The 21,106-nt window shown below is 34.2% G+C and overlaps 1 protein-coding gene across 1 annotated transcript in view; it reads left to right on the top strand.

Moving 5' to 3' along the window:
• The window catches only part of YAP1 (Yes associated protein 1), a gene marked incomplete at its 5' end in the record, with an annotated part of 99,537 nt that overhangs the window by 55,479 nt on the left and 22,952 nt on the right, over positions 1–21,106 (top strand). The window contains one exon of the mRNA XM_006907539.3: positions 8,221–8,334. Within this exon, the coding sequence (XP_006907601.2) occupies positions 8,221–8,334 (114 nt within the window). The remainder of the gene's footprint in view (positions 1–8,220; positions 8,335–21,106) is intronic.

A 21,106-nucleotide genomic window follows, 5' to 3' on the forward strand; every position in this document is an offset into this window, starting at 1 on the left:
TTTTAACCAAGATGATTTTATAAACTGCTCTTTCTTCAGTAAATGCATTTATACACACTTGTCCCATGTTTGGCTTACTGAAGTTACAAAAAATGTTAATGACAATAATTATTTGTTGTACATGATAATATTTTCCATTGTGTCTACCTAAAAATTTTGGTAGTGTGGGTGGAACTTTATGAGGAATTACTTATTTAGGGCTTAGGAGGTCACACATGTAAATTTCAGATGTTTATGGAAGACTCCTTTGGAATCAAATCTGTAGAAGAGTCAGCCTTGAATGTATTAAGTTCCTATATGTTTTGAAAACCACAAGTCTGCTTAAGTCTGCTGATCAAAGTATCACAAACTAATCTGGTAGTAGTTTTTAATAAATGTTGCCATCTTTGTCCTGATCAGCCTTATAAAATTGAACATACCCAGTCATGGAAAGAATTCTCTATATTTTAGGGCAAATGATAATAAATTCTTCCCATACTAATACCTGGCCTATGGTTAAACTTAGTGTAAAAGACTCAATCTGCAATAAGCATACAAAGAATCAAAACAAGTGCAATTTCAACCAATAGGTGGGGAAAATTCTCACTACTGGCATAGAGTTGAGAAAAGTTTCTCAAAGACATGGCATGAGAATAGAGTAGAATTTCAGTAGGTAAAAACAGTGGAGGCTAGGAGGAGACAGTCTAGGGGGTGGGTACATTGAGAGGGGATGTATGTGGAGGTGAAAAGGCCATGACACTGCTAAGTGCAGGCAGACCTCAGAGATACTATATGAGTTTGGTTCCAGACCACCACAATAAAGTGAGTGTCTCAGTAAAGAAAATCCTAATCTTTTTGCCAGTGGGAGGTCTTGCCTTCAATTTGTAAAAAGCACATCTGTGAAGCACAGTAAAGTCAGATTTGCCTGTACTGGAAAGACAGGAGTAAACAAGTCATGCAGCTGGGAAGACTCACACAGAATGGATTACTTTTATTAATGTGATGGAATCATCTTACCAAAGAGAGAGCACCTGCATAGGAGAGGATGTTATATGTAGGCGAAGCCCTCTTGGGGAGAGATGAGTAGGAGTTAGCCAAGCAAGGAGAGTGGGTAGAAGAGTTCCTGCAGAGAAGTCCGAGAGAGAGGAAAGAAGTGCAAAGGACTAAAAGAAGACTGAGTGAGAGAGGGGTATAAATGATAGTGGCAAATGCCTTTAGGACCTATGCAGTGCTATGTAATGCCTGACTATAGAGGGCCTTGAATAACCCAGTAAAGATTTGAGAATTTTTCCTGTGGGCTTTGGGTCAGAGAGCTACTTCCTCAGAGGAGGTGAGGCACACACAATGTTTCACATGTTGCAGTCGATTAACACCAATTTGGGGGCTATTATTAAAATTTAGCCATTGAAATGTGAAAATCTGTATTAAAGTTTTATTTGAGGAACAGACACAATTGTTATTATATCAGACATATTTTGTGAAATATCAGTGTCCAGCTGGTGAAGAAGGAGTAGTGTTGACCCTGTGAGAAACATTAAAGATATAGGAGTCATCTACACGATTATGACAGAAGCTGTGGCATTTCATAAAAATTCTAGGAAAATAAATATTTTTTAAAAACTACTTTTGATTAATGTTTGTTATATTTGCTGTATAGTACTTAAGAGCATGAGTTCTCTAGAGCTAGAATTGTCTGAGTTTGAATCATAGCTCTGCCACTTACTAGCCTGGGCTAAGCGATTTTGGGCAACTTTTTTGTGCCTTAGTTTCCTCATCTGTAAAGTAGGGATAATAATAATACCTGTGCCATGGGGCGAGGGGGGACTGTTAAATGAGTTAATAGTTGCTTACAGGGAACTTAGAATAATGCCTTACATATAGTAAGAACAGTTCATGATTCATTGTAAATACAAAAGATCAGAATTTCAAAACAAATTGGTCAGAATTAGGTACCTTTTAAAAAGCATTGCATCTACTTTTCTAGCTACTACACATACATTCTAAAGAAACTACTTCTTGATAGTCCTGTACTTTGAACCACTCATCAGGGTGTGTTTAGTAAATTTTCAGTGTCCTGGGTGACTTTTTTATTCCTGAATTGTGTGACCAGGTGAGAGGGAGAGGTTGATCATCTAACTTGTGTCATAATCAAGACTTTCTTGTTTGATTAGATATTGCAAATGGTTTGTTAGTCATTACTAATGCAGGAGGGTCCTTGGGCAAGAGCAGGAAGCTGATGGTGAGTCACCTTTAATATTATGACATAGAGTATTTTATTTGTTTTTAAAATATTACAGGAAGTTAGTATTTGCTGTAGTAGATAAGTTATCATTCAACCAGTAGTAGTAAATCCCACATAGAAATTTATTTTCAAGGATAGTTTAATTCTAATATATGAATTAACTTTAGTTATAGCCTACCACTCCCTCTTGCTTATCCTGATTTAAGTGTCCTTACCCTCTTACATCTCATTAAAATACTGACCTCTTTCTTACTGCCTTCTTGGTTGAGGATCTTTTTTATCTCCTCTCTTCCCCAGAAAAACTTTGGCGTGGTGGTCAGGCATGATATTCCAGCCTTGAAAAACTCGCACATCTTTCCCATGTCTAAGGGCTTACCTTTAGTATATGTAAATGTGATTTGGAATGAAAATATTTATTGCCCACTCTGACTTGTTTAGAGCTTGTCCATGAGTTTGGAGAAATTGAAATTACCCTTTAGTCTTGGTATTACCCATTCAACCCTTTACCAGTTAAAATGATGGAGGTTTTGTGGTTAAAATTTGATCATAAAAATGAGGGGGGCCACTGTACCTTGTTTATTCTGCCTACTCCATGCTGGCTGCCTCACTGTTTTTCCTGACTGGAATGCTATTCCCTAGATCATCACTTGCTTGGACTTAGTTTGTGTTGGGACCATTCTTGGTTCACATTTCTAAAAACCATTTCCCCATTTTTTTTTTTTTTTTTTGGCATTCATGCTGCTCCCTCTTCCTTCTCACTGCACTTAACATTAACCAGAATTATACTGTACATATCAGTCTTACTGGCTAGAAGTTCCATGAAACAGGGACCTAGAACCATGCCTGAATATATAATAGGGGCTGAGTAAATACTTACTGAATAAAAGAATTTGATATTCTCTACACCTTCAGTTTATGTGGTACCAAATAATAGAGAAATTAAACTTACAAGGAAAGAAGAAAATAATATTTTATTTCATAAGCATAAGGATTTTAGTTGAATTTCATTTTCATTATATTAATTTCAGCCAACACTTATTCCCACTCTTTTTGAGTAGTTGACACTCTACTAGACAATAAAATAGGAAAATGCATAATATATACTACTGTGTTCAGGTATTTCACAGGCCAACCTGGAAGAAAACACACACACTGTAAGTCAGTAGATTCAAGAAGCAGGTCTGTACCGAGCTAAGTTGTTATTTTAGGTCATTGGTTCTCGGTGTGTGTTTCTTAGCAGTATCAGCAGCATTTGGGAATTTTCAGGACCAACCTCTAACCTACTGACTGAATCAGAAATTCTAAGTGTGGGGCTTGGCAACCTGTGTTTTATTTTAACAAACCCTCTGGGTGATTCAGATACATACTAAAGTTTGAAAGCAACTATTTTAGATCATCTTTTATAAATAAAATGTTGCTACTTAAATTTGCTTCATTTTATATCATTTTATATTAGAGAAGTTATAATATTTATGACATGCTAAAATCAGACTATAAATTGAACTCAAAGGCAATCTGAATTTATTTCGATCTATCCCTTTGGTCTCCTTATAAATTTAGTTTTGTAGGAAGCCCCTTAAACTCACTGACCTTACTCCATTCTCATTCTATCCCAAACAGATGCCCAAATCAAACTTTCAGTAGCCTGTGCAACTTGATGATTCAGAAAATTTATCACTCTTGCTTTCTCTGCAATAAAAATGGTTATTCATGATTATTCAACAGTTAGCTTAGTTTAACATGATTACTTAGTATTAAGTCACTGAATTTCCTCTAAGGACTTTTTTTTTTTTTTAATGATGAATAAAGCCCAGATCTATATGGTTGTATTTAATTCACATTTAAGGCTGAAGATTTGGGGGGGGGGGGTTGTTTGTTTTTTGGGGTTTTTTGGGTTTTGTTTTGTTTTCAGTTTTCTTTTTTACTACAAAGATTCAATTAAAAGGTAATCTTTCTTCATCTACTCCTTTGCCTTTGATCCATAGCTTTATTTTATATAAAGGAAACATCCTATTTTTGGATCATCTCCTTCCACATAACATTATGATTTACCAGAATGTTAAACAAAAGGCATAAATTAATATATAAAGCATCCTTTTCTGTTTAGCATATATGTTTTGCTATAAATTTGAGTTCTTATAAAGTTAATTGTATGATAATTCTATTTCATGTGCACATTATTTTATTCTTTAATTAGAAATATGGTGAGAAAGTAGGCAGAAATCACTACACTGTTTATTTGTACTGGGCTTGTCTCCTTTATGTCTAAAATTAGTGCTTCTAGGGATTTGTTTTTAATTGTTTATGGTATACAAGAATAGTATCAGTGAAAAGTTTCCTGAATTTAATTTTTTGAAGTCTACTGTTTTTAGTGAAATACTAAATACTTAATGATTTATGTATGATAAATATTTGATATGTACTTTTATATATGATATTTAATGATTTAAACTTGGGTATAAAGAGATAAAGTCAATATTCCACTTTGAATTTAAGGTTTGGAAACACCTGTACAAGTTTCGGAGAACGTATTTATACCTTTGGGAGCACCATGTTGTATGTTTTAAAATCAGAAGCTCTGAAGTCAAACTGCCTGGGTTCAGATTTTTACCTTGGGCAAGTTTACTGTCTACCCTGGGCAAGTTGACTCTCTGAATGTCCCTGTGTTTCATCTGTATGATAGAGATAAGAACAGTACCTAGCACATAGAGCTACTGTATAAATGTGATGCCATCATTATGTGATGGTAGTAATGGAACTAGGAGTGGTAGCTCCCAGCGGTTGCATGTTGTACTTTTATTTATAACAGTAAAGAATTCAGAAACAACTCTGATATCCAACATGGGGATAAGGGATAAATGAATTCTAACATGCTTCATAGACTGAAGCCATTAAAAAGAATGAGAGAACTATGTGCTATGTCAAGAAAAGGTGCCCATAACACATACAGCAAGTATGGTACAGGTAGAGTATAACATCAATGGCTATGCATGTGTTGTGTAATGTGCACAAGAAAAAAATTCAGAACCTATCGCAAAACTGAGGTGGTTCAGTTTTTCATCTAGGAGTAGGTTACAAGAAATGTTTGCTTTTTCCATTATGCATTTCTGCAATTTTTTCTAGTTTTAAAATTTTTAAATGAACTGTAAAAATGACTGCATATATGAACAGAGAGTTTAAAGAGCAAAAGGTACTGGTTTAATAACACCATTCACATAATCTATTAGTAAACATATTAATTGAAAATAATATATGTACTACATGATTTTAAGCTCATTTATAGAAAGTTTAAAGTATTAAAAGGCAAGACATTCATTCGTCCATCAAATATTTATGTAGCAATTACCAACTACTAACTAGCCTGAGAGTTAAAATATGAGTGACCTGGTCATTGCTAAAAGGACAGACATGTAAACAGGTAATTACAGCTCTATCTGTTAAATGTTAATACAGACTAAAAGCGGAAACTAATAATTTTGTGTGGGGTAATCAGGGAAGGCTGAATTAAAGAGGTGGCATGGAGCTTTCTCTTGCATGATGAATAAGAGTTTATAAGGGGGTAGGGCCGAAGGATGTCTGCAATAACAGGAACAGCATGTACAAGGAGATGGCATAATTTTCTAAATAGTTGGAAGGGGGATGGGAATTGGGTGTGTGAAGACTCAAGAAATGAGTCCAGCTGGCATTTTCCTTTCGATGGTGAAGAGTAAGGGAAACGTTTTAAAGGCAGTGGGTGACATATAAAAGTTAATTAGGTGATATTTTAAGAAGAAAACCCTGGTGGTAATCGATAGAAGACACTGGGATGAAGGGAGGAGATGAGAAGTTAGGCATCAAGGAAAGAAGCTCTGTAGTGGTAAGGAAAAAGAGCTGGTAACCATTGATGGCTGAATTATTAAAGATGTACTGGAACAGATCAATCAGCTTGTGAGTGGAATCTGCAGGTTGGAGTGGATAAGCAGATAGGGAAGATTGGTTTGTATCTAAGATACTGCTCTTGGTTCTAACTCAAGACAGCTAAGGAGGAGAGTGATACTGGTTTTTTTTTAAAAAAAAAAAAAAGTTAGGGAATCCATATATTCAGACAGGTTCAGAGGCTGGAATAATGTCCATTGGGATCGTTGAGTTGAGGTTCCCAAAGGCATCTGGTGACTGCTGTTGACTCGTTCATCAACATATCATCTTCGGAACTTAGAATTTTAGTTAACCTGTTTTTTAAAAACATTTTACAATTGAGCCATCTAACAATTAAAGATAATAACGAACCATTTGTAGTCAGTTTTGGAGGTTCTACCTTCCTGATAGGAAAATAGAGCCCAAAGTGATAATGAAAGCTACTGAGAAAAGTGGTTTGATTTACGTGTATTGAACAAGTTCGCTTCCCATTCACCTTTTAGTAAACAGGGGATCCCTTACAGCAAATTCCAACTCTGGACATGATTAGCATTGTGTATAAAACTCCATATGCAGGACTGGAGAAAAGTCTTTTCCTATTGGTTTCTCTAGGAGTACAGAACACTCTAATTAAACATGTCTGATTACCTAACAGGATTTTGCACCCCACACACCACCACCATCATCATCAAAGCAGACCTTTGATAACAATCTAGTTGCAGATGGGAGTGTGCCTGATATAAATGAAACTGCACTATGTGAGTGGATTGTTTAACCAGAGTTACATATTCTTCATCACTCATAAGGCTGGCTTGGACTGCCAGTAGAGAAAAAAGGAGCTTGTTCTGTTTTTACACAAGAAGCATGCCCGTCTCTGGTCTTAGATGTGGAAGATGAATAAAAAGAAATGAAGTTATAAAGAACACAGATCAGGAATTAGGCTGCTGGGTTCGAGTATCATCTCTGACACTAACTGGCTTTATGAGGTTGTACCAGAGTGAACCACTCTGTACCTCAATTTTCTCATTAGAATGGAGATAGTACTGTTGCTTATGTCATTGGTTGTTGTAAGGATTCAGTGAGTTAATGTATTTAATATACTTAGAACAACGAGTGGCACAGAGTAAGCACTCAATTCATGTTAGTCTACAGATAAAAAAATTTTAGGCATTTACTCAAGACTCTATTCCCAATTTACACTTACCTCTCCTGACTCCTAATAGAGATGGGAAGTGAAAGGGTGGGGAGAAAAGAAATTGAGGAGGAAATATGTTTGAATTTAATAATTTATTCTGGGCCTCTCTTTTCATTGCTGTTATCTCCTAAAAGCAATTGTCTAGCTTCTCTACTCTCATAAAGATAGAATAATCTTCTTAGACTTACCTATATTCTTTAGTCCTATCTCTCAGATGTTCTTTCCTTACTCCATAGCTTCTTCCTGAGAAATTTGCATTTCATCATGCTACAGAATTTACCTGCCCCCTGCCAAGCCTCTGACAAACTTAAACTTCCAGCCACAATCCCTGCCTCCTAGCAACTTCTAGGCTGCTTAAAAATAAGATTTTTTTGGACTATAGTTTTCTCTGTTTTAGTTTTCTTGGTGTGAGCACATAAATAATGGAAATAAAGAGCTTGGCAGCCTTAGCTAAAGTGTGCTTTATATTAAACAGAATGTTTATGATACTTTAGATGTTCTGAAAACAATCGCATGTATTCCTTAATAACCTTGGAGACCCTAGGAAGGTACTGTCACAAACTGACTGGATTGAGAGGGGATAGTGCCTGAGCTGTAGTACTTCATGTCTTATATTAACAGCAATAATAATTATTTGGGTCAGGGTTTCCAAAGGATTTTTTGAAAATCTGACTTTTTTTTTCTTCATCTGTGTCTTTGGGGATGTAGATTTTATTATTTGGTAGTTTCTTTTTGGTGGAGAAGAATCTGGTATATAGGTTTACCTTTCTTCTCTGAACACATGCTTGATTTTGTTTTAATTAATTGTTTTATGTCAAGATGTATTTTCTTTTTAAATTAGCACCCCTCCCACTTTTTTTTAAGGTACACCAAATAAAAACCAACCGTGATTTTTTTTCTGTATTTATAGGTCCTCTTCCTGATGGATGGGAACAAGCCATGACTCAGGATGGAGAAATTTACTATATAAACCATAAGAACAAGACCACCTCTTGGCTAGACCCAAGGCTTGACCCTCGTTTTGGTAAAGGTTCATCTCAAAACCTTTCTAGATATTTTTGATTACTATTTTTTTTGTATGTGAATTTGGGAAAAATACATTTAAATAAAATTGCATTGCTTTTATATTAAAAAAATGACTGCCCACCCAACTTTTCTAGTACTATTTTTATACCTCTTTTTATACCCTTTGCTTTAAAGTTGAGAAATTCAGATGTAAATTAGCTCTTTAGCTTAGACTCCTTGGGATGAGGTTGGGGGAATGTTGTGGTGGCTGACCACCAATCACTGTTCTTTTCACATTTTGGGGAGACACAGTGATTTTTTTTTTTAAATGACCTTTGTAGCTACAATAATAATCAAACTGTCTTGCTGCATCTAAAACCTGTGACATGGTATCTGCTTATGCTTAACTTGAAGAGAGCAATAAGTGCTATTCTGTGCCTGGGTATTATAGTATTTTCTATCCTAAATGGAGGCGTGGAGACCCTGTCACCTTATAGATAAGACCAATGCCAGCAGTTTTTCCTTTTCTTCTGGCTTTTTTTTTTTTTTTTTAAGTAGAAGTTCTTTTTTTTGTTTTTCATTTAGGAAATGAAAAGCAAAGCCATATTCCCCTCCAAATCACATGACTAAATTACCAGTTTGTACAAAAAAATACTCCCCTCCCAAATGTGTACATTTTGATACTAGTGTGCAAGCCCTGTAGTGCCTTTTTAGCCATATTTTTTCACTGTTTTCAGTTTCTTCAGTTAGGTTTCTGAGATGTTTTTCCAAAGCCATGGAAAAACGAATCTAAAAAGGAGCAGATCATTGTGGTTTCAAAGTTTTCATCTTGGACTGGATGCAGCTAAATGAAAACAATGTGCAGATCACTGAGTAGGTCAGACTGAGGGGACGCGGAACCTTTGAAGCTTTACAGGGGTTGACCTAACAACAACTGTGGGGCCCTTACGGGAAAGAGGAATTAACTCTGTGAATGCCATCAAAACACAATCCTGGGGGGAAAAAAGAAAAAACTACCCGGAGCTGGTGGGGTAAAATAACTTCTCTGTCAGGAGCATTATGAACAGTTCTCCTATGTCTTCATGTAGATCTTTAAATAACCCCAACATTTAGGTTTGCCCCAAACTAACTGGTCAACCTTATAGACAGATTGAACTCACTATCCAAGTAAATAAAGCCAAAGGTGGGATCAGGGCAGAGATTGTCATTTTGACAGATATCCGGTTTGACTTAAATGCTAGCCTTTTGAGCCTCAAGACCTATTTGGGTGTTAAAAAAGTTATGTGGCATGTTAATAATTTGCAACTTCAGATTCTATTTAATACTTGAATAAGCCCTTATGGTTGAAACAGGAAACCGAGTAAGGTAGAGAATTTAATAAATGTTGCCATTTGTGTGGACTGGAACGATAACAGCCATGTTTCCTTAAATCATGTTTAATGAATTCAGCTTGTCCACGTTTTGGAAACTTTTTAAAGTGTGTTTTTTTTTCCTCCCCCAATATAAGATTATGAAAGATTATGATTAACTTTTAGCTAACTGTAGAAATCAGGAATTGGAGCAAAGCCTTTTTTTTTTTTTCTCTTAAGTATTTTCAGTTATAACAGCGAAATAAAATAATTTGGCTGTGAGCTTGAGTAGATCCATTAATTACACACACAGCTTGGTCTTTTGTTTTAAATCGGAGAAAATACCCAAAAAAATATCCTTCCCTACCTTCAACACATATGTACACATATGTACACACATAGGCATACAATTAGATATGCCAAAAAAAAAAGTTTCATAAAATTCTCTTAATTGCCTTTAGTTTCCCTTTTCGGGCCCACTGTGTGTATGTGTATTCCAGACAGGCTTGACAGCGTGCCAAAGCTTTTTATTTTGTAGCCCGACTTTTAATCTGTTCCAGACCTTTTCAGTCAGAGAGCTCAAGTGTAACTGAAGGGGGGGCAGGAAACAAAAAAAAAGTGGGTTTCTCTGATCTAGAGTGACAGCGAATAGAGACAAGCTGTTAGCTTCTGAATTTGAAGGAGTTTTCCTTGAAATCTGAAGTTCTATAGTGGATTGTGTTTTATCTCTGCCAAAAAAATATAAACTATCCCCTTCTGACCCTTTGAGCCATGCAGACACAAACAGATGGATTGCTTTCATGGTTGTGGAGTTTACTTTCCTATATTCCCCAAATCTGTGTTAAAGTATTTACCAATTCTTAGCTTAAATCAAGTATGTCTTTTGACATTTTGCTATGAAAGACACACCTCTGTATAAGTTTAACTTTATCACTTACCTCATCAAACACCAGCCCTTTTTATATTTCTGTTCTTTATGAGATGCTCTAGATTATATTTAGAACAATGTATCAGTTCTTCACATCTCACATTAAGTTAATAAGTTATCCATATAATTTTGGGAAATTAAACAGTAATTTGTGAGTTGGTTTTTTTTATCTTATTTTCTTGTTCTTTAATATTTAAAAACTATATATCTTTGACATTTATATTTTAGAGAATTTATTAGTAATTTGTAACAAATCATGAAGTAACCTCCAGTGGCAATAAAGATTCGCTGATATTTATTAGCTTTGAAAAAAAGGAGGGCTTTTGTTTGCTTATTTGTAAGAAATCATATTAAGAATGTTTTTAACCTGTATTAAAGAAAATTGATGCTAGAGTATTATGCAGGCCATTAAATTATTTCATATAAACACTTTTTTCCTAGAGATTTTGTATTTGTAAACATGAAGTCTCAAGTTTAAACATTTTTGTACATCGTAGAATTGTTTTATGTAATAGAGTCATGAATATTTTCCAGTAAAAGCTCTAATGAAAAACAAATAAAAAAATTATAATTCCTGTTCTTCAGAAGGAAAGATCTACTCCAAAACATTAATAGTCAATGAACTGATCTTTTATGCAATGTTGTTTCTATTGTTTATAGAAAAGGATATATTAAATAGTGTTAGCAAACTGTGTTTCTGGAGATAAGTGCTGATGGCACCACTGGAATAAAAACATTTTTGGTGAAAATAAAATATTGTAACCAGAGATTTGGACAAAAAATATATCTTGAGTTTTAAAGGAAGTAATGAACAATCTGGCATAGCAAAAGCAAAATATCCTTTAATTCCTAATAAGAATTATGTTCATGGAAATGTCAAAAGTGATAAAAACCCAGATGTTGATTTTGGTCCTCTGTTTCAGTTTCCCAAAACTTACTCTATGCCGTGTGTGTGTGTGTGTGTGTGTGTGTGTGTGTGTGTCTGTCTGTGTGAGAGAGAGATAATTTCCTAAAATAATAATAAATATATGTTAAGTCCCAAAACCAAAAGTTGTTCAGCACATCTTATCAAAGTTAAATATTTTGCATCAATAATTAGAGTTCTATTAAAATTTTTAACTGTTGAGACATTCATTAATCTTTTCCTTTTAAAACCAAATATTTCTGATAGCTGTTATAAGTAATATTTTACTTTAGATGAAAATGTACCTAACGACCAACCAAATACCTAAGTCTTTCCTGTTAGAGATAGAAAAAACCACCAAGGCTGTAGAAACTAAACTTGTAACTGTTAATGGAGTCTCAGGTAGATAGAATGTCAACGTCTAATTATTTGAATTTTATTGAAGAAGTTTCTTAATTTCCATGCATTAAAAACAGGGTTGTTGTTGTTTTCTTATAAATCTTTTCTGGTATCCTAAATTGTATCAGTGTTTGGTTGTAGACTATATTAGTATTTAAAACAGGGAGGAAAGATGTTTCAATATGTTTTAGATAAGAAGAGCTGTTGCTAAAAATTTTTAACAGATAAAACACCAAATTTGGCCCTGAAAAAGAATTTATAATTTCTCCAGTCAACATTTTTCAAAAAAGGAGGGGTGTATTCTGGGCACTGCAGGACATTTAACATCCCTGGCTCATGCCCACCGAATGCCATAGTGCCACCCAGTCATTGTGACTCCCCAAATCACCAACATGTGTTTTAAGAAAAAATACTGAAAAAATAAGGAATTCTGCCCCAAATCTTGGCTTCTCTGAGATCTAGGGAAATTGTGACCAATCCAAGGTTGTATACTAATGTGACAGAACTAGAATCTGTACTTTATCTTTTGACAACTGGAAATTTTAAGAAATTTAGGTTACATTCAGTTAATCTTTCAGAGACATACCTAATTCAACTAAAAATTTTAGAGGGAAGTGGACAACAGTGGCTAATGCATTTACTTATATGCTATTTTGTGACTTAACCATGAGGAAATTACCCAAAGGTAATGAGTTCCCAATCATGGAGGAGAATTATAAAATATATATTATTGAAACAGACTGTGAAAACATGTAGATGAATTATCATGCCTTACCTCTATCATAGTCTTAACAAGTTGTCCTCTAACCTCACCTTTGACCTTTCCCTTGACTAGGAGCTGACCACATTGCAAGGCAGTCCATTATATTTAAGGAACATTCTAATGACCAGAAAGTATGTGTCCTTTTATTACACAGAAATTTATTTCCTTTCAATTTCGTGGATACAGTTCTAATCCCAGAAGCATTCTCTTCTAACTATGGTTTCTCTAGGTTTTGTTGTTTTTTTTTTTCACGTGTTAAGAGTTCTGGATTCTTTATCTGTTCGCTCCCCATCTCTGGTGGATGCCTTGTATTTTACTAGTTCCTCTTTAAATGTTATACTCTTTGTGTGCATTATCTAGGGATAGCCTCGCTTTGACCTGGCATTTTATTTTATGTGCCCTCCAAACATCCATTTTTCAGGCCTACAGTAGAATTATGTAGAATCCTGTTTTCTACCTGATAGTTATATAATGTACTGAATTCAAAAGAATTAAATCATGATATTAGAACTTTTTACTTACTCAATTGGAAGTTAAGAGACTTGAGTCCTTCTGGTATCACAGTTACCAACCTGTGCAGAAAGATATACCTGACTTTTCTTGACTTATTGGACTCATGTTTAAAATGTGACTGGATTATACTGGATGCTCTTAAAAATATTTCCAGTCCCCAATTTAATACAATTTGCTTTGGACCGTTGCTTAAGGATACTTCTCAATATTCTTAGGGATTTGAGTGCATTGAGGTTTCAGAGATACTTTTGAACTATTGCACCATTTTAGTTTAGCTTTTGGTTCTCTGGTCACAGCTGGAAATTACTTTTGAAGAGGAGAAAAGAAAATCTTTAAACCTTTAATCTAAAGATAAGCCTTATCACATGGTGATTATGCCCAGGGAAGCAAATCTGATGGGGGATGTGCAGTGCTATATAGAATAGTTAAGTTTTGTCTATACTCTGAAACTGTTGGAAGCATGTTAGGAGTTTAAACATACTTATATTAGTTAGCAGGAATCAGCTTTACTGCCTTAAAGATGGTGCATTTTGGTATGCTTTGTTTCTAAAATTTAAAGTTGCCATGATAGAAAGCCTGATTGATGTAGCCTGGTTCGAAGTATAGTTCCAAGCTATGTACTTAGTGAAGCCTGATTTAAATAAAACATACTGTTAGAGATTGTCCTCAAATTTTTTTTTTTTTTTTTACTTAAAAACCAAGCACTTAGTGAAATAAATATTTTATTGCATAAGATTATAGAACATAAAAATTATGTTAATACTTGAGGTTTGCAGTTTTATTTTTTTTTAACTTATATTAAATTCAGAAGGATGATGCCAAAATAGTTTATCAATCATGGTAAGCAATCTCTCCACTACTCGCCAAAGGGAGTAGACATTCGTTAACAAAGTTGAATTAATACGTAGTTTCCACTTGACAGTGGTTCAGTGATGTGAATAATTACATATTGAAGAAATACTTTTGTCTTTGTTTACATGTTATTAATATAGAATTTTTAAACTTAAAAGCTTAAGATTACCAAAGTCCTTGAATGATAATTTACATTAATGATTTATTGTGTTAACTAAAACCCTTGTCAAACACATACAGAAAACTTTAACATAGTTTAATTTGAAAAATGAATTGCAAGTTATATTTGTATCATCTCTGCATTAATAGCAAGTATCTTATAAAATGTGCTGGAGAAGAGAGGCATTTGGTGGTGCCACTTTTGGTGCCAACCCAGAGATTCAGATACAAGAAGCAGAGAAAGCGATTAGAGACTTCTGAGGGAAAATTCAAATAGATTTCTGCTGAAGTAAATCAGAGTGATTTAGAAAAAGAATGGTTCATATTCTTTGTTTTGTTTTATACTAATTTTGTTCTGCTACCCTGGTTGGTTGAGGTCATTTTAGAAGTCATTCTGGTGCTTCAACTTTTAATTCTCCTGTGTGTTACTAGTAGCATCCTACTAACTATGGATATAAACTATTTCGGAATTTATTTTCTCATTCAACAAATATTTGAGTGCCAGTTATGTACCAGGCACTATGCTAAACATCAGGGAGGGGCTTGCAGGCTACTAAACAAATCATAAAATGTGTTAAACAAGGTGTCATGAAAGAGAATAATGTGGGGTGGAAGGAACCTGCTTGAGCTCGGGTAGTCAGGGAAGGCTTTTTGATGAAGGGAGTCGTTAAAAAATGAGAAAAGGCAGTCATGCTCTAGACTAGACTATATAAAAGGACCAATTATTGTGCTTATCAGTAAAAACTAAGATCTGTGTGTCTTCCGAATGATAAATTCCCCTGTCAAAGAGTATTAACGGTAATAGATTACATGTAATTAATTATACATAAAGTTATTATTAATAGAACTGTTTATTCATTAGTCTAACATGAATTCTTGAAGGCAGGTGTATTTTAAAACATATTCCCCTTCTCTTTAGACCAGTAGTCTCATTATCTGAACTTTCTCTCCAGACTAGATTTTAAACTTTTTCATAGAAGAGGGAAAAAACATGGTTGTACTCTGGGGACATAGAGACATGAAAGCTAGTTAGAACACTTTCTCCCTTTTCCTCTTCACTTCATTTAGCAACCTGTGTTCTGCCCCAAACTGCTTAATGAGGTGATGAGGAGAAAATGTTCTGCTGAATTTTTTTTAAGCACCATCCATAATTGTATTGTTTGAAAAATATCATTATAATGAATTTTCATGCCGGTCACTTGGTAGACAGTTGAAGGAAGAACTTGAATTGACCTAAATAATCATGTATGTTATTGATATTTTTTAACAGGTTAAAGATTTAAGTACAGTAAGTTTTCACTAAATGTCCTGATAGGTTCTGCGACTTTAAGTGAAACAACTATAAACCACCTTTACCGTAGGCTGATTGATGTAAACAAGAATTAATTCCTACAGCATCTCATCAACATTATAATAAAATGGCATTGAGTGAAACAATGTTGAGGCTATGCTGTATTTTAGTTTTAGGGGCCTGGATGTTGTTGCTTGAGGAGGGAAAGAAGCACCATTTTATATTTAAATATATATGAAGTGTGAGAGAAAGAGAGTCCTTTGCTTGTCACATGACCTAGGGTAAAGTCTTAGAGAAGGTGAACTGTTACCACATAAAGCAAAACGACAATAAGATAACACTTTATTTCCAGTAACATGATTAAAATCAAAGACAATGACAAGAGTTGACCAGAATGTGGAGAAACGGCAGCCCTCCTACATTGCTGATAGGATTGAAAAATGATGCAGCCACTTTGGAAAACAGTTTGGCAGTTTCCTCAAAAAGTTAAACATAGAGATACCATGTGACCCAGCAATTCCATTTTTAGATATATATGTAAAAAAAAAAAAATTGAAACCATATGTCCACACAAAAACTCATACATGAATATTTATAGCAGCATTGTTTATAATAGCCAAAAATTTTAAGTAATACAAATGTCTTTATCAATTGATGAATGGGCTAACAAAATGTGGTGTATCTATACAGTGGAATATTAAAAAAAAAAATTGAAATGCTGATACATACCACAACATGGATGAATCTTGAAAACATTGTGTTACAGAAACAAGCCAGTCACAAAAGGCCACATATTGCTTGATTCCATTTATGTGACATGTCCAGAATAGGTAAATCTATAGAAACAAAGTAGATTAAGTGATTGCCCGGGACTGAGAGAGGGGCAATTGGAAGTGTACTGCTAAGAATATGGAGTTTCTTTTTAGAGTGATAAAATGTTCTGAAATTAGATAATGGCGATGGTTACATAATTCTATGAATATATAAAAACTGTAAAAATTGAATTTTATGTTGTGAAATATCCCAGTCTCAGTAAATTTGTTTTTTAAAAATCATTCCTGAATACAGCATTGTCATTTAGGTATATAGCTTCATTAAGTGTAGGAAAACATCTTTTGCATATTGATAATAAAAAGATATATTCAGTCATTAGATTAGAATCCCAGTTTCTTTTATAAGAGGCAGATTTTCAGTGAGTCAAATAGTAATTTTCACTGAAAAACCATTTTATATTTAAATATATATAAATTATTATGCGATGGTAGATGATTCAGTCCTCTAGGTCATGTAAACATTCAACTGTCAATGGGTGTTTTGTGTTGTGTTTTTACTATTTTAAGACAGACAGATGATGTATTAGTTTGTAATATTTCTACTGTAATCTTAGCCTTGAGTGCCCTTTAGGAGCAACCTAAAATTTGTTTCTAAGTGTTACAAACAAGCTAAGATAGCCATGTTAATATGTAAACATGCAATGTCTGAGACTTGATAAAATATAGAGAAAGCAAAGAAATGCTTATGTTATTGGAGATTTGATACAGTAAATGTTTAAAAGGTTCAAAAATTGGTTCTAGTTTTAAACTGAATGAAGTTACTTAGGATTGAATTTATTATCCCAAAGTTTATGGTTGATTACCAGATCTGCAGTTCTTTGTAATAATCCAAGGTCAAGATTACAAATTATGTAAATCTAAAAATTGTCTGCAGTTTGAAAATTCAGGTGTATAGAATGAAATTTGGGAAGAGATCCATTCTCATGGTGATGACCTTTCTTTTTGAGAAGGTGGTCTCTTATTTTTCAGTAATTGCTGAGTCATTGGTTTACTACTATAAAGCTGGTGGGACTGATTTGTTAAGTAAAACTTGAAACAGTTACTATTTCATAGTCCAGGCAGCACAGAATCTGAATTTTAAAATATAGCATTTTTTAAAAATTCTGTCATAATTTAGGGATTTTTTTTCTCTTTTTAGAAACTTTATTAAAGCTAGAAACATTGTGATTTTAGTAGTTGACCATGAAGAAGTTGGTTATGCTATTCTTTTCTTTTCTAGCTGCCCTGCCCCCTTTTCCCAAGAAACAAAGCCTGTTTTGTTTCTTGTCTGCTTGTGAGGTCTCTGCTGCACCCTATGTGGGTGCACTGCTCTGTGCTTTGTTGAAATGCTTGAGATACTCAGAAGGTAAAGAACAAGATGCTTCTGGAGAAGGTTAAATCTCAGCTTCAGTAGATAAACAAGGTTGTTTGACTTAGTCGTTCAAGTGAGTTCTTTATATGGAAACTTTGTAGCATGTTTGTATCCATAGGTAACAGCATTTATGTAAGCAACCAAAAGTGCTCACCATTGTCAGACTGTTTTTGCCTATTTTGTGCAAATTTCTGTTTAATTCTGTGGAGTTGTTCCTCCATCTTTTGATATCCTACTTTTCCCTTTCTGTGACTTTGAATAGTCAGATAAGCTTAGATTTGCTAAAGACCTTACCAACTAATTCAGTATGCCAATCAGCAGTGGTCACTCATTAATGATTACTGCTTATGGTATCTAATTCTGGGAAACTGGTGGGAAGCACAGGATAAAGAGAGGCTATTTACCTGTGTATTTTCACGCAATTTTGTTAATGTCCAATTAATTTCCACAAGGACTATTATTATTATTAAATGCTATATTAATAAAAATCTCATGTGGAAAGCTGAAAAGTTTTTCTAGTGTTTCTTAATAGAAGGAGTATTTAACAATGTATATATAGCTCTAAAATCTGTTCTGCAATCAGTCATATTTTAGAATTCTAACACTCAACTTACTAATGTGCTATTTCCCAGCAGTTTTTTTTTTTTTAATTTATTTAATTGCTTGTAACTGAAAAAACATTTTTTCCCCAAGATAGTTGTTCGCTCTAGGCCTCAACCAATGAGATTTTCCGCGTATGTGATTCATACTCAGATTAGCCCCCAAATTCATACTTATGAATTATCAAACCTAACATAGCACAATGTATAAAACATCTCTAGGGAAATATATTGAGTGTCCTGGAATGCCAGGAACGTGTTTTCATCTAAAACACCCTAAGAAGATAAGTAAGGCTCAACCTCTACCACCCATTGTTTTCCATTTAGATCTTACAGGGAAAATAAGTATGTATATCTTCATGAATCATAGAATTCTTTGAGACTGTGAGTGGCATGGTAAAGTGGGAGGAGGGGGAGAGAGGAAGGGATGAGAATTCAAGCCAGGATGATTATCTGTAGGAATAACAATCATAAAGTTTAAAAAGAACTATTCTGGATAAGGGTGTGAACTAAAACATTTATGTAGCATCTACTGTATTTTAGGACTATAATAAATGCCTTACATATTTTACTTAATCTCCATGATGATTCCAAAAGGGAGATGTTAATATCCCCAGGTATAGTTGAGGAAGCTAAAGATTAGATGAATTACTGAATTGGTGTGCTTAACTCTAACTGTGGTTTGTTTGAAGCCGTGTTTTTTTATATCATACTATGATGCCTGTCAATTGTACATCTAGTAATGTTGGTGACAGGTAGATAGATATAAGCAATTGTATTAAATGAGGTTGTTGATTGGTGCCTGGCAAATCTTAACTCTCAAAAGTTGTTGGCTTTTTTCCTATCCACTCCCCCAGTGCTAAATTGTAAACCATAATTATGAAAGTGTTAGTGATTTGTTCTTTGAAAGGCGTTTCATAAATAAGTCTGGCTGTGTGCGTGTGCGTGTGCGTGTGCGTGTGCGTGTGCGTGTGTGTGTGTGTGTGTGTGTGTGTCTGTCCATCTAAGAGATAAATAAGACTTTAAACAATATGGAACAGTGACTCATTTTTTTGACATCCCTTCTCTGCTCCCCCAGACAAAATATTTAAAAGAGATAACCAAAAAGACATAACTGGGGTCATAACCTTCTGTGGGTCAGAAAATAAAACTACACAAAGCAATGAGCAAGGGCAGGGTTATGGGCTTGCCATGTTTAGGGGCCATTCAGCTCCTGAGGATATCAAGAACTCTTAAGTGTTAAGAACAAAGGAGATATAGAAACAGGCTCAATGGTGAAAGCCAGGTGTAGAGCTGACTGGCCCTATCCAGTTAGGATTGAACTCGTGTCAAGTCACAAGTTTCAAGAATCAATATATATACCATTCTTTTAACCACAGTGTAATTAAATTAGGTCACAACAGTAAAATTTTAGCTTCAAAAAAATATATGGCTTGCCCTACCAGCTATTAATATATAAAGATTGTAATTAAAAGCGCAGTACCCAGTACAAGAGTAGTTAGATTAATGAACAGGACAGAAAATCCAAAAACAAAATAATAAAATAAGGAAATTTAGTGTGATAGAGATGATTGGGGAAAAGATAACATGTTACATGTAGTGTAAGATGGATAGTCATGTAGAAAGATGAAATTAGATCCATTCAAGCCATACACCAGGATAAGTTCCAAATGGATTGAATTGCCAGATAAAGTGGAACCATATAATTTTAAATTTAAAAAATTGATGAATTCCTCTGACACCTGGGAGTGGGGAAAATATAACTCCAATTTCCAAAAAGATTGATGTTTGACTACTTAAAAAATAAATATAAAAAATAAACTAAAAAGACAATAATAATCAGAGGGAAATTATTTTTAACATGTGACAACAGTTTTTTTATCCCTAGTGTACAGATTGTCTAAAATAGAGAATGATCAGTAACCCTATAGGAAAAAATATAAACACAATTCACATAAATGCAAATGGCCCTTTAAACTATGTAAATTCACCAAACTCTTACAAGACACAGCAAAATAAAATAGTCACACTGTGAAACCATTTCTCATCTTTCAGAATGGCAAAAATTCAAAAGTTTGGCAAGGCTGTGAGGGATAAACAGGCATTCATGTATTAATGGTAGGGATACAAGAAAGTACAATCTCTGTGTGAGGAGTACGGGGAGATTTGTCAATATTGCTTGTTTTTAATCATTAACTCAGCAGTCTCTCCCACCTAAGACTCTACCTCAAAGATACAATGACAAAAATACAAAAATATGTACAAATGAGCTTCTGTATGGCACTCTTTAATAATAGTGAAAACTTAATAGGAAATTGGTTGAATAGAATAGTAATTGGCTATTTTTAAAAGAAAATGAAAGAAAACTATATACTGCTTTGGAGTAATCTCATGGATACATTATTAAATATAAAAAAGCAAAGTAAAATAAAGTATTCATAGTATGCTACTATATATCTAAGAAAGAAATCTATGTGTGTTTGCCTAGATTGTTAAAAATAAAATAAATAAAAATCTAGTAAGAGTTACCAGTTACCTGTTTCAAGTAGGAGGATGATTGGTGGGAAGTAAAGTAAATCTCTAAAATTCAAGAGCAAAATGCACAAGTGAACCTGTATATTGAGTGATGGCCAAATCACAGAGGAATTATTTCGATGCCTTTTAACCACAGTGATTTGACTTTATTGACCTAATGAAATATCTTAAGAACAAAAAATGACCAAAAAATTGGTAACTTTATGAGTATTGAGGTTGAATTGAACTAAGGCATTCAGAGAGGTTGGTCTGTAATTTTTTTTTCCTTCTAATATCCTTGGTTCTATACTGATGTCATGCTGGCCTCATAGAAGC

Source organism: Pteropus alecto, unplaced genomic scaffold, assembly GCF_000325575.1.
Source record: "Pteropus alecto unplaced genomic scaffold, ASM32557v1 scaffold12, whole genome shotgun sequence".
In the NCBI taxonomy this organism is placed as follows: Eukaryota; Metazoa; Chordata; class Mammalia; order Chiroptera; family Pteropodidae; genus Pteropus; species Pteropus alecto.